The sequence below is a fragment of the Lissotriton helveticus genome, chromosome 11 (assembly GCF_964261635.1).
Source record: "Lissotriton helveticus chromosome 11, aLisHel1.1, whole genome shotgun sequence".
Lineage (NCBI taxonomy): Eukaryota > Metazoa > Chordata > Amphibia > Caudata > Salamandridae > Lissotriton > Lissotriton helveticus.
In genome coordinates, this window is record NC_136072.1 from 1,063,596,950 (window position 1) to 1,063,611,277 (window position 14,328).

General features: G+C 49.6%; 1 protein-coding gene across 6 annotated transcripts in view; it reads right to left on the bottom strand.

The window, feature by feature from the left end:
* Nucleotides 1-14,328, bottom strand: part of SBNO1 (strawberry notch homolog 1) — a 1,344,504-nt gene that overhangs the window by 119,349 nt on the left and 1,210,827 nt on the right. For all 6 annotated transcript variants that reach the window (XM_078667602.1, XM_078667600.1, XM_078667599.1 and 3 more), the window contains one exon: nt 5,458-5,534. In XM_078667602.1, the coding sequence (XP_078523728.1) occupies nt 5,458-5,534 (77 nt within the window). The remainder of the gene's footprint in view (nt 1-5,457; nt 5,535-14,328) is intronic.

The window sequence follows — 14,328 nt, forward strand, 5'->3', positions numbered from 1 at the left end:
CATTACATACTTTGGGAGGAAGGTCAAAAGCCATCAACTGCTGCCGATCAATCTGCACATGTGGAGGTGCAGAGCTGACAGGTTTGGGTGGAGAACCCTACCCTGCTTCTGCAACAGAAAATCCTCCCTAAGGGGCAGCCTGATCGGAGGATCAATGCTCATTTTCAGAGCTCTGGATACCAGATTCCTGGCATCAGATCTTCTTCTACAGAACCGGGGGCAGCAGTGGTATGGGTGGAAAGGCATAAAGTAGGCCTGAACTCCACTTGTGCCGAAAGGCGTCACCAAGTGATAGCCGCCTTGGAAACTCGAGCGTGGCGTGCAGTATTGATGACACTGCGTATTCTCTTTGGAGGCGAACAAATCTCATCAAGGTTCTCCCCACTGCTGAAAGAGACCTAGTGCAACCTCCAATTGGAGACGCCATTTGTGATCTGCTAGACATTGTCGGCTGAGTTTGTCCACCCTGGGTTCAGAGAACCTACCAGGTGTTGAACCAGCAGGGTTTTGCCCTGCTGTTCCAGCCATCTCGAGAGATGCAGGGACTCTCGACAAAGGGTCCACCTCCCCACCCACCCTGCTTGTTGCAGTAACACATGGCAGTGGTGTTGTCCGTGAACACCTCCACTAACTTCTTCTTGACAGAGGGAAGGAATGCCTTCATTGCCAGCCGAAATACTTGAAGATCCTACAAATTAATATGGAGCCCAACTTCGCTGGAGACCAGTGTCCCCCAATCTCCACCTCTCCCAGATGGCATCCCCATCCCAGAAGTGATGCATCTGTCAAAACCGTGAACTCTGTTTGGGGAAGGGAGAAGGGTCTGCCATTGATCCATTTATGGTTCGTCAACCACCACTGCAGATCTCACAGTTCCTTTCGAGATCTGGACCATGATGTTGAGATTTCTCAATGGTGTGCTTGCTAGAATTTCAGGTCTCAATGCAGAGCCCGCGTACACCCCCTGGCATGCTTTACCAAAAGGATGCAGGAGGCCACAAGGCCCAACAGCCTCAGAGTCTGTCTCACTGAAATCCAGAATAGAGGCTGAAATATTGGAATCATATACTGAATATCCTGGACTCGCTGCTCGGGAGGATAGGTCCAAAACTGCACTGTGTCCAGAAAAGCTCCAATGGAAGGGAGCATCCGAGAAGGAGTCAGGTGTGACTTTGGCACATTTATGGAGAACCCCAGCGAATGAAGGAGGTCTGCCGTAGTCTGAAGGTGAGAGATAACAGCCTGGGGTAAGGACGCCTTCAACAGCCAGTCGTCAAGATGTGACCACTGCCATCACCTTGGTGAACACCCGAGGGGCACTGGAAAGGCCGAAGGGGAGCACGGTAAACAAAGTGCTTGTAGCCTAACTTGAACCGAAGGAAATGCCTGTGGCCCAGCAAGATGAGGATGTGAAAAAACACATCCTGTAGGTCCAACGTTACCATCCAGTCTTCCTGCTCTAAGGCAGACAAGACCTGAGCTAGAGTGAGCGTCTTGACTTCTCCTTGAGGAAGCGATTTACGGTCCGAAGATCTAAAATGGGCTGCAAACCTTTGTTCTTCAGAAACAAAGTAGTGGGAATAACAAACACGGACTACTTCTGAAACCGAGACCCTTTCTTTAGATTTTATTGCCAAAAGAGCTGTAACTTCCTAATGGAGCAATTTCAGAAGATCCTCTATCAGCAGTTTCTCATTTGGCAGAATGGATAGGAGGAAAGGAAAGGCAGAGAATAGACCTACTGAATAACCTGCAAGACCCACTTGTCCGATGTTATGGACCTCCAGTGGAGGAGAGGACGATGGCTTCTCCCACAAACTGAAGTGGTGTGGTCTTGCAAAGTCAGACTAGGAGTGCTTGGAGGCTGCAGCTGTCGAGGGTAGTGTGGCAGACGACTTCTGCTCCCATTCCTAGGTTCTAATGAACTGCGTCCACATCCGCCCACGGCTTGGGAAGCCTACGCAGGACGGTGGCTGGGATACTGCTGACGTGGTTGGAAACCCATTCCGGTGCCACGAAAGCGCCAAAAGGTAGACTGGCCACGAGGAGCAAAAGAGATGTGGCCGTAGCTAGAGAGTCCTTGAACCTTACTAGGGCCAAATATGCATTTTCCCCAAAAAGTCCAGTTCCATCAAAGAGCAAGTCCATCAAATTTGCCTAGACATCACCCAGGAAGCCAGTTGTTCTAAGCCAGGTGTGGGACCTCAAGGCTACCGTCGTGAAAATCTATCTGTCCAGTGAAACCGTTGTATTAAAGCCACACCTCATGGTGAATTTTGTTGCATCTCTCCAGTCCTTAACTGCTTGAGAGCACTGCTCGGGCTCCTCCGCGACTTCTGGCAGCACTTGCGCAACAGTCTCCCACAGTGAGTGGGAGAAACGGCCCAATAAACATGTGGTATTCACTGACCGCAATGCCAGGCTGGAGGAAGAAAACATCTTCCCAAATGAATTCAGCCTCCTGGATTCCCTATCTGGAGGGGTGGAAAGGAACGCGCCCTGGATGTAGAGGCTACCGCCAACAAACTTTTTTTTTGGAAGGGGGGGGGGGGGGGAGAGTTGGCTGAGGAACTTTGGGACGGCCGGCGTTGGCGGTGTGTAATTGACCTATTCACAGGAGCCCCTGTGCTAGCCTTGGACCATGTGCCTACAAGGACATCAGTTAGTGCTTTGTTAAAGGGCAAAAGGGGTTCGAGGTGGAAGCACTTCAGTCATATTAGTCCTGACCTGCACGGAGGGCAGATCTAGTCTGAAGACTTTGGGTGCCCTCTTAAACACCATTGCATAAGGTGCCCCCTACCCCGTAGCCACAGTTGGTGGAGAGAGCATACTAGTATCTGGAGAAGCGTCCAGTCTACTGGCTTACCCAAGTTAACCATACCAGTCCAATTTCTCTGCAGAGTCATCCATGTGTTCAAAGGGTCCATAGACCCCTCCTATTCCTCTCCCCGACTCAAGATCCTCAAAGTGTTCAGGCAACAACATAGAACCACTGGGTTCAATCAGAGGCATAATCCGCGTTGAGCGATGTCGTTCCGACTTCCTGTCGTCTGGGACAAAAATGGCGCTGGTGCCGCTGGTGGGCACGGGTGACACCAACTATGGGTCTGATGCTGGAGGTAGTGATGGCATGACCGGCGTTGACCCGGAGGCCCCACCGGTGCCATGGCCGGAGCAGACTGTGTGAAACCTGATAGGGACCCTTCAGACTCCGCGGGCCCAAGGGCTCACCAGAAGAGTCAGCTGGCTAAAATATGTGGTGCATGGCCTCGTAAAACTCTTTAATTTGAACACGAGTCGCTCCAGATCCCTGAAAATGAGGAGTGAAGTCAACCCTGGCTCCGGCTCCGCAGAACCGGGCCTAGAGCGTCAGTGCTCCTTACCTTTTTCGTCAACGGGTGACAGTGGAGGTAAAGAAGAAGTTCGCTTGGACTTCTTCTTGTGCCTCTTCCCCATGTGTCCCGAAGACCTCGAGTGGGACAAAGAGGACTTTGGGCTCTGGGAGGGGTCCGCAGCAACCTCTTCTTCAATCGAGACGTTGCGGACACTTGGACTATGTTGCCTGCCGAGCTGCAAGGAGCTTCATAGCCTGCTCCCACAAGTCCTTCGGAGCCATAGCCAGACAGTCCGAGCACGACTTCGAATCATGGTTGCACTCGAGACACCAGAGGCAAACGAGGTGGGGGGTCGGTAACAGAAATCATGCGGTGACAAGCACCGCATGGCTTGAACCCGGTTTCCTTGAAGATCTCCTCGCACATGAAGGATTTTTTTTCGAATTAGACAAAAGTCGAGAAAAAGCCTATCACAAAGCATCAGAGGGGTAGCTCTTCTCAGATCGCCGCTTAACTGGCACAGAAATAAAAGAACTGACATCCACAAGCCTGGGGTGCGCCTATTTAGGTACTGTGACATCATAGCCATCGTCAAGGAGAGCCAAACGCAGCCACCTGACGTCACATGCAAGGGCTATTGCTCAGCTTAAGTTTACGGATCCAATCTGATGCCTGGGAATTCAAAGGTAAGAAATCTGCAGCTAGAAGTCTCTATCAGATTAAATGTTTCTTTCACTGTGCACACACAAAGGTAAAAAGCAACTAATAAGTTTTAACATTTTAGAAAAGCGTGTGCTCTGATGAGGCAAAGAATTACATACTAAATAGGTACAAAAGGGGGTGGTGATGGACGGAGCATCTGAATCAATCAAACACTTACACCCAGTCAAAAGATCTGGGTTTAATCCATCACCGTTCTTTAGCCCACTCTGCCACCCCCGTTCAGACATGGCTATGCTATATGCAAATCAGTCTTACCCTGTGCCTCATGGGAACAGTCCAGCCCGAACTGCCAAGCCATGTCTTCCCTGGACCGGAAACAAGCTTCCGAGGACCGGTTTCTGGCATTCCAGCCGTCTTCAGCCCGGCTTGCTTGAATCCAGTGGCAAAGTGAGCATGGGACTCACGTCTGAGCATGCCCTGCCACACTGATGGCGGCCAAAAGCGGTACAAAAGGGGGTGGTGATGGACGGAGCATCTGAATCAATCAAACACTCACACCCAGTCCATCATCCCCTTTTGTATCGCTTTGTTCGCCCTAAGTGTGGCAGGGTATGCTCAGACGTGAGTCCCATGCTCTCTTGGCCACTGGATTCAAGATAGCCTGGCTGATGAGAATTATGAACCCGAAACCGGTCCCAGGATGCTTGTTTCCGGTTCAGGGAAGACATGGCTTGGCAGTTTGGGCTGGACTGTTCCCATGAGGCACAGGGTCAGACTGATTTGCATATAGCCATGTCTGAACTGGGGTGGCTGAGTGGGCTAAAGAATGGTGATGGATTAAACCCAGATCAGTTGACTGGGGGTGAGTGTTTGATTTGCTCAAACGCTCCGTCCATCATCCCCTTTTGTATCGCTACATATTAAAAAAGCAGCCAAAATATCTTTGGCAGTATTTAAATGTTATTTTAGTATATCTCATGGACAACCATAACCCTGCATGGAACAACCCCGGAACAAGTACTGTAGGGTCTTGGGTTATCCTTTGAATACACACCTGCCATTCCTTAATGGAATTATCCTTTTCCTAATAATAATACCATTTGCCAAAGCAAGTAACTTTTATAGGTTAACTATGGTGGGTATGTGCAAATTATTTCCTCCCAAACCTCTAAGCTACTCCACAGACTTCACATTTGCTGAAAGAATTACATTGCACTCATCCAACACTTCTACATAATACAAACATTCTCCTCATACACACCACTCTAAATAAACCCTCCATCAAACATAAAAAGTAGCTATTTATGACTATTTGGAAAGCAGTGAAGGTCTCACATGGGTTAAGCGGTATGTAAAGTGTGATACAAGCAACATTCCTTTACCAATGGTTTAGCAGGATAAACAAACTAGTGCTAACATTTTGAACATTTCAAAAAGTATAAATAATGAATATACTAACCAATATGCATGGGTACAGGTATCAGCTGAAGAGTCATACTGTTCAGTCCAATGAGGTCTGACATCCTCAGAAGGTACCTGCCAAACAAACACTACATTGGTATGTTTTATTACTATTCAATCACATTATCAACTCGTTAAGTCTCAATCTGCAATACACCAACGACTAAATCAAACTTAGTAACCACAAAAGAAACTACAATTACATTTTGTTACCTTTCTCACAACAATTGCTTTTTCACCGTAAATTTTTATTCATCAAGTTTTGTTTATTTTTCTTTAAAACTTTTTTTTAAAACCCAGACAATTTTAATGAATTGTCACATGATGAATACGTTTCACAAGCAATTTGAATGTGAAAATGAGTAGCTAGATATGTTATTGTCTTTGTATAGTGGAAGACAGATGCATTTCCCTTAAGGAAGCACACTCCAAACCAGTATCCTATCAAGACGTCCATGGAACATGCTCCTGTTCTTGTACGGTGGCTTGGAAACCTGCCAAAAAAGCAATAAACTTCTATACTTCCAATAAGTGGTGGGTGGTTTAAGATTTTAAGTGAGATTCCGTTGTTGAAGCAGAGGATCACAGTAAAACTTTTCTTTCTCCTTCATGAAATCTCAATTGATATAAGCATGAAATCGAGTGGCAATCAAAACCCATTGAAAATGTGCTGGAAGCAAAGAGAAACTATCAAGCCCTTTCCACCAAGGTCCAGCAGAGAAGCAGCAGAAGTTTCTGTCCAAGGACGTTGGGGCTCCGCCCTCTTTACGTTTACAGCAAAAATGTCACAACCATAGAATGCTTAAATTCTTTTAATTAAAAAAATACACACTTGCAAGTTGCTAGAACTGGAGGCTCTGGCTGCCTCACTCACCGTGTTGTTGCTTCGATCAAAAATAACCCTAGTTCAGGCACATGCCTTGCAGCAGTTTCACTATTTACTCTTGCATTGCTCCCCTTGGGTGGGCTCAGATTCTAAGTATTTACCGGACTGACCATCTCACAGGCCTGAGGCCTGTGAGATTAGCAGCTAGAAAATGACTGAGCATCAAGGCCCAGTCTCCACACCTTGATGAAGTGGGGGTAAAGTTAGCCCCAGGCTTTTTAGATGCAAGCCCTCTAGTGATAAGCCTTCACGTCAATTAAGGAGTGGAGAGCATTGTCACCCGACCCTTTCCCAACTCGTCACAGGGTGGGTCCTCCCTTTCCCAACTTGTCACGGGGTGGACCCACCCCACGACGAGTTGGGAAAGGGTGTGGTAGACTGGATCCAGGCAGGAAGGTAAGAAATTGAGCCTGTGCAGACTCGACTTGTGGTGTGAGACAGACTGCTTCTGGCACATGAGTTGGAGCTGGATGCCATTTTAGCTCCGTTGAGTATTTGGACACATGATTTACTGAAGCCTGCAGAAAGTGATGGCAGTGTCCTTGCGCACAGCTCTGCAGGTTTGTGTGGTGACTCGGAGATCTAATGTGCGTTTGTGAAAGAGTTGGCAGTGTAAGGTTAAAAAAAAGTGACAGCTCCTGGACGAGGACCCATTTGGTTTGTTGCAATTTAGCCAGTTTCAGGCTAGCATCTGTTCGGTCCTGCTGGGATAGAGCCGAGTGAGAGCACAAAGAGTAGCTGCACTGGCAGCAGGGTTGGTGTAATACAGCCCGGTCTGAGACTGCAGGGGGCAGGGAGATGTGCCCAGACCAGGAGGCTAACACACAGGCCAGCCTTGACTGGTTAAATGCTGATGCGCTTTTATTGAGATAGACAGGCTGGCAGTCTAGAAGAAGAGGGGAAACCAGTAGCCAAACCTGCTTTCCAGGGGCGTGTAGCCACATTGGTCGCCACAACTCTTGGTCGGACTATGGAGCTCTGTATGCTAAGAGAGGGGTTTAGCCATGTTGAAAGTGGGCAGAATGGTGTATCCTTGGATTGTTAGATGCCACACTTTTCAGGAAGTGGTCATCGGGAGGGAATCTGGTAGCCCACTGGCTACCAACCGCATCCTAACCTGAGGACATTTTCCGAGCATAAAAAGGGCACCCAAAACTCAGATCTATTGGGACTGTGGAAGAGGACTGGAAAAAGACTTGACTACTGCACCAAGGACCCGATAAAGAGAGGCTGCACCGATGTGGACTGCACCTGCTGAACTTTGCGGTTATCAAAGGGGAAGAGACTGTGCCTTCTGTGTCCCGCTTTTGGAGAAGTCATTTACCAAGCCCAGCCCAAGCAAGAGTCTCCATGGGCCAGTTGGCTGACTTCCTGTTCACAACACCGGCCGACAACGGGTCAACAAGCCTGCTGGTGCAAGTTAGTAGACCAGATCTTTGGCACGTGCCTCTGTGCAGCACCAGAGACCAGGACCCAATGCTCAACGATGCACCTATCTGCTGGACCCGGGAGAGTTATTGGAGTGCAGCTTGGTTGCCCAGGGAACGATCCTGCTGTAACCGGCATTCTACATGACTGGTAGCCCAGTCGCAACACTACTTATACTAGGATGAAGCGTCGTCAACGTCTGCCTAATAACCAACGGAATACTGCTTCTCCCACCGAGGTAACAATTTCTGAAGAACTTGCTGGTACCCCTTACTGATCCCCTGCTGCAGTTGGTCGCCTAATGTAACTAAAACGAACCAGATAGAAACCTATTCAAGAAAATTCTGGATAAGTATCAAATTCATTGATTTGCCAATGCTTGTTTGTGGTTGTGTGAAAAAGTGCATATTTACTATATGTTGTAATTGCAGTATCACCAGAAGCCTCAAGTAATTGTTTTGTTGTGGTGTCTTACAATATGCATAAATACAGTATATTTTTATACTTAGCTGTCGATTTCTTGAGAGTCTTGTGCATTCCTTCAATTGTTTTGGTGCTGTTTAAATGCTTAAAACGTGTTCCTTTGTTTAAGCGTGACTGCTCAGAGCCACAGCTACCCAGGGTTGAGCTAGGGGTTTCACAAATGAAATACACTGGTCCTAAAGGGGTTAAGTGTATTACACGGTGGGGTCACTCAACCACACCAAATAATGCACCCCATTTCCTCATATTAGCTTTATGATCAAATAAGATGCGGAGAGTGAAGTGACACAACCCCGATGAATCTGCCCATAACTCACAATCGATCGGCCTTAATAATGTATTGTTTTGCAAGGAAAATATTAAGCAATCTTAACCTCTTATGTGCACAAAGGACTTTCTGCAAGCAAGGAAAATCCTCAAAGACTGTTACTAGTGAGAATGAATGAGTAGCTTGCAAGTCCCAAACCACCAAAGGGATGAAACTTGAATGCATGCTCAGGAATAACCTTATTCTTCTGAAAATTAACGTAGGGTTCACTGAAAGAAGAAGTTACTTACCTTTGGTAACGTTCTTTCTGGTAGAGACCATCTAGCCAAAGATTCCTCACGTTTCAAATATTTCCCTGGTGACAGACTGGATTTAGAAGCTTTTCAGATGTTCATCTGTGCACTGGTAGGTGGTGCCAGTGTGGTTCCACAATGACGCAGTTCCACTGCTGAAATGACTTGCGGAGATTATATAGTTGTTTTTCAAGACTGTCTGCGTCATCAGTTGCAGAGCCCAAAAGCAAATTGACATGACCAGTGTGCTGATATCTAGATTTGGGTTCTTTTAATGAGCAGAGTCCAATCACAGAACAGGGAGGGCCAGTGAGGACTGTGGCTAGAGTCGCTACCAGAAAGAGCGTTACTAAACTTAAGTAACTTGTTCTTCTCTGATAGAGACTTCTAGCCACAGATTCCTCACCTTCTGAATAGATACCAAAGCAGTACCAATTTGGAGGTGGATCTGTGGATGGATTCAAACTAGAACGTCCTGCAGGACCGAGGAGGCAAAATGTCCCTCCTGGCCTGACTATCAAGAAAGCAGTGCTTTGTGAATAAAGGGAGAAACTCCCACGTAGCCACCTAGCAAATGTCTAGGACAGTGACTCCATGTGCTAATGCAGTGGTAGAAGCGTTGGTCCTGGTACAATGAGCACGCCTAGCCTACAATGATTGCTTTTTAGCCAGCATGTAGCAGATTGTAATGCAGAGCACAATCCACCAGGAGATAGTTCGCTTCTGCACAGCCGTCCCTCTTTTCGCGCCAGAGAACCTCACAAAGGGCTGATCAAATGTCATTCTTTAGGAGGATCTATCTAGAAACTCAGTGTTTTCTTGGGGTCAAAGCGTTAAGAGTCACTCTTCCTCCTTAGAGGGGTAAGGTGGAGCATAGAATGTCAGCAGGGTGATGGTTTGGCCAATGCGGAACAGAATCACAACTTTAGGCAGAAAGGATGCCAGAGTCCGCATAACCAGTTTGTTTGGGAAGGTGGTGGTGTATGGTGGATTAACACAGAGCCTGAAGCTCAATGACACGCCGTGCAGAGGTGATGGCAACGAGAAACATCGTCTTGATAGTAAGGAGGCAGCAGTGAAGCAGCTCGAACACATCAAATAAGGACCAGATTAGGTCCCATTGGCACATCACAAAAGGAGGAAGAAACGTACGAGTTACTTACCTTCGGTAACAATGTATCTGGTAGGGAAGATTCTAGCCGCAGATTTCTTAAAGTAGAATTATCCCCAGGCGGGAGACTGGATCCGGAAAACTTTTCTGCCATAGCATCCCTGCGCGCCGGGGGGGACGGCACCACGCTACGTAGTCCGCACCGGTGACGTCAGCGAGGATAGAGAAGTCCCATCCCGGCGCCCCTACGTCAGTTTTCTTCGGGGAACTTTCCGTGCCACAACGCGGAGCCATCACAACCAAACAGTGAGAATACTGTGTGCGAAAACCCAGCTATACAGAAGGGAAAGGAACGAAAGGTGAGGAACAACTTATCCAGAATAGTGCCAGGCACTAAGGTACCAAGTCATGGAACGAAAGAATAGAGCGCAGCTACTGGAAGCAAGCCTGCAACCAACAGAACAGCCTCCCTGTAAACAGAAAGCATGTGAAAAAAGGACACAGCAGATGAAGAAATCCGCAACTACCGCCCGGAGCCAAGAAAGAGTCCAGGGCCAGAATGGAAGCACAATGACAATTCATCATCCCAACACCACCAGCAGGGGACAGCTCCTAAAAAGGACTGGGGTCAAGACCCAGCCAAGGAACCTCAACCCCAAGGACTGCAAGAGTCAGTAGCGCAAGCAACACAAGGAAGCAGGACACAATGAACTGTACATTGGATATGAAATGCATGGGCACAGAAGTACCAGGCATCCGCCCAGCAATCACAAGAAAGGAAGGAATGGAGAAACGACAACAACAAGGCAAGCATCCCTCAAGGAGGGAGTAAGATTAAAGCACTCACAAAGGACTGCCGCCCTGAAGCAGGCGAGTGTAGAAGAGCGAGAAGGGTCCTCTCAGAAACGGGGAGGAAGGCGGGTCGTGAAGGAATCGGCAGCTAGCATCGTCTCTACCAGATACATCGCTACCTAAGGTAAGTAACTCATACATCTGATAGAGACTACTAGCCGCAGAATCCTTAACGTAGAATAGATACCCTAGCCATACCCCAAAGGGGAGGAGGTTTCCTGCTAGAAGACCTCCCTAGCTCAGACGAGCCCAAGACCCCCCCCCCCAAACAAGGGGCCCCGCGACGGGGGCAGGGAAAATATTCCCACCCACCGCAGCACGGATAAAGCACATGCCCTAAGCTGAAGAGAACCTCAACATCGTGGAAGAACACATTCCCCACAGGGGATGTGTTAGAACAACAAAGAGGCAACCCAGCCTTCACCAACAGGAGAAAGCAATACGAAGGGGAAGGAGGGGGGGGGGCACGGGGGGGACCAGAACACCCCAAGCCAACCCACCAGGGGCCTCCACCGGAAGCCCCAAGGCACAGGCAGCGCAGAGGAAGAAGAGCCACCTACAGACCCCAAAGAAAAGAGGCCGAATACGGAGAGCCCTCCACCGGAAAACATACCCAGTGAAGAGGACCGCTGAGCCCATCACAGCCGCTGAGCCCATCACAGCTTGAAGCCAAACAAGACTGAACAACGCCTCAGCAGTAAGCAGGCAGAAGAATAAGAACGGAAGCTCACAATGGCCCCACAGGACAAAAAGCAAGAGCTCCAGGGCCCATGCCAAGGACGCTGGACACAGAGCAGAAGAGCAGGCGGGGACAGCCAGCTGCTGACAACGCCACGAAACAAAAGGCCCGGACCACGTCGGGCTCAAAATAAGGGCAAGCTAGTACACCGTCCCGAATGACCACTAAAGGGGACAGTCCCGGACAGAACCTATCCACTAAGTAGTGAGAGCAGCAAGAAGATGAGAGTAGTAACAAGTAGGATGGACCAGGCTGGCAACGCAGGAAACTGTGCCCTCAGAAACACCAGACATAGGCCCAGACAAAATGGCAGGCAAAGGGCAAAAAACGGTAGCACAAAGCCGTAGATGGCCAAGCCACGCCCCAGTAAGGACCAAAGCCCGCACCATTGTAATACAGCAACACCAGGGAGGTCGATGAACCCGAAAGGGGAGTCCACACCTCCCCCGCAGAAGACATAGCTTTACAATAGCTACATATACCCCACATAGGGTAGGACACGTACCAAGAAAGCATGGGAACCACTCTTGGGGAAAAAACAATCCTACATCAAAGGACAAAATCATAGACCTGCGGCAGAAACCCCAGAAGGTTTTGTAGTAAGCCAGAAAACACATGCGTACCAAAAAAGGGGCTGAACCAGCAGCCAACTGAAGAGCGGGGACAACAAAAGACCCAGAGGGCACAGTATCCCTCACAAAAAGGGTAACAGCCCTCCAAAAAGCAAATATCAGGAGCAAGTGGGATAATGTCTCCCACCAAGCCCCGGAGGATCAGTAAACCAACCTGAGGAGGAGGAGGAGGAGGAGGAGGAGGAGGAGGAGGAGGAGGAGGAGGAGTAGGAGGAAGAGGATGGAGCCCTGCAAGAATGGCGGAGTCTGAATGGCGGAGTCTGCATGAGTATTAAACCGGACCCGGTCAAAAGGGAGGTCGACCAGACGAACAAGTTACTTACCTTCGGTAACGATATATCTGTAAGAAACAGTAGTTAGTATTAGATTCCTTACCTTAGAATATCCCCAGGCGTCAGTCTGGATCCGGAAACTTTTGCGTAGCAGTACCCCTGCGCGTCGGTAGGCGTCGTCTGCAGGTGTCCCCTGCGGCTCCGCGTCGTCGGCGTCGTGCGCCGTGATGACGTCGCTGGAGTATATAGACGCCGCCTCCGCGCGCTGACGTCAGTTCTTTGCACACAGCTTTTCCGCGCCAGAACACGCAGAGCCATGTGAGAACCAACACTGGTGCCATTTGAAACTAGGGCCCTGAAAGGGATGTCCCTAACCCTAGGTATCAGTTCGCAGAACGGGGAGGATGGGCGGGGCGGTAAGGAATCTAATACTAACTACTGTTTCTTACAGATATATCGTTACCGAAGGTAAGTAACTTGTTCATCTGAAAGAAACAGGTTAGTATTAGATTCCTTACCTTAGAATAGATACCCCAGCAATACCAACCCCGGTGGTGGGTCTGCGAACCAATACAACCTACACCAGAAAGTCCTGGAGGACCGAACGGCCAAAGAAGCCATCCCTCCGGACTTGACCGTCCAGGCAGTAGTGCCTCGCAAAGGTGTGCAGCGAGGCCCACGTGGCCGCCTGGCAAATGTCCTGCAAAGGGACTCCCCGGCCCAGGGCAGTAGTAGCCGCCGTGGCCCGAGTGGAATGGGCCCTCAGCCCAACAGGAGGCTCCTTCCGAGCCAAAGAGTAGCATGCTTTGATGCACAGGACGACCCACCGAGAGATGGTCCGTTTCTGTACCGCCCTTCCCTTCTTCTCACCCACGTAGCCAACAAACAGTTGGTCATCCACCCGGAACTGGCGTGTGCGATCCATATAGAATGAAAGCGCACGTTTTGGGTCCAGACGATGGAGCCGCACTTCATCCTTTGAAGGATGCGGAGGCGGGAAGAAGGAGGGCAAGGTGATGGACTGCCCAATGTGAAAAGCAGAGACCACCTTGGGCAGGAAAGAAGGTCTGGTCCGAAGAACCACCTTATCAGGATGAACAGACAAGAAAGGAGGTTGAACAGAAAGAGCCTGGAGCTCACTCACTCTCCTGGCAGAGGTGATGGCTACCAGGAAGGCCGACTTTAAGGTGAGAAGACGGAGAGGACAGGAATGAAGGGGCTCAAAGGGAGCGCACATCAGGAAAGTCAAAACCAGGTTCAAGTCCCACTGAGGCATCACGAACGGAGCTGGAGGATACATGTGCGTGATGCCCTTTAAGAATCTTAACACAATAGGGGACTTGAACAAAGATGGCTGATCAGGTAGCCTCAAGAAGGCGGAAAGGGCAGAAAGATAGCCCTTGATAGTGCCCAGGGCAGAGCCCTGCTGGGCAAGGGAAAGGAGGAAGAGGAGAACCTCAGATAGAGGGGCAGAAAGGGGATCCACAGCCTTTGCTGTGCACCATGCCACAAATCTGTTCCACCGGCAGGCGTATACCGACTTTGTGGAGGGACGCCTGGCTGCCAGAATGACATCACAGACTTCAGGAGGCAAGTCAAATGGCCTCAACTGTCGCCGCTCAATCTCCACGCATGGAGGTGGAGACTGGACAGGTTCGGGTGGAGGACCGTCCCCTGCTGCTGCGACAGAAGGTCCTCCTGAAGGGGCAGGCGGATCGAGGGACCGACCGTCATGCTGAGTAGCTCGGGATACCAGTACCTTCGAGCCCAGTCCGGAGCCACAAGGATAACTTGGGCCCGGTCGCGCCTGATCTTCTTCAGCACTCTGGGCAGAAGTGGTATAGGCGGAAAGGCGTACAACAGACCGCAACTCCACTCGCGCCGAAAGGCGTCGCCGAGCGAGTG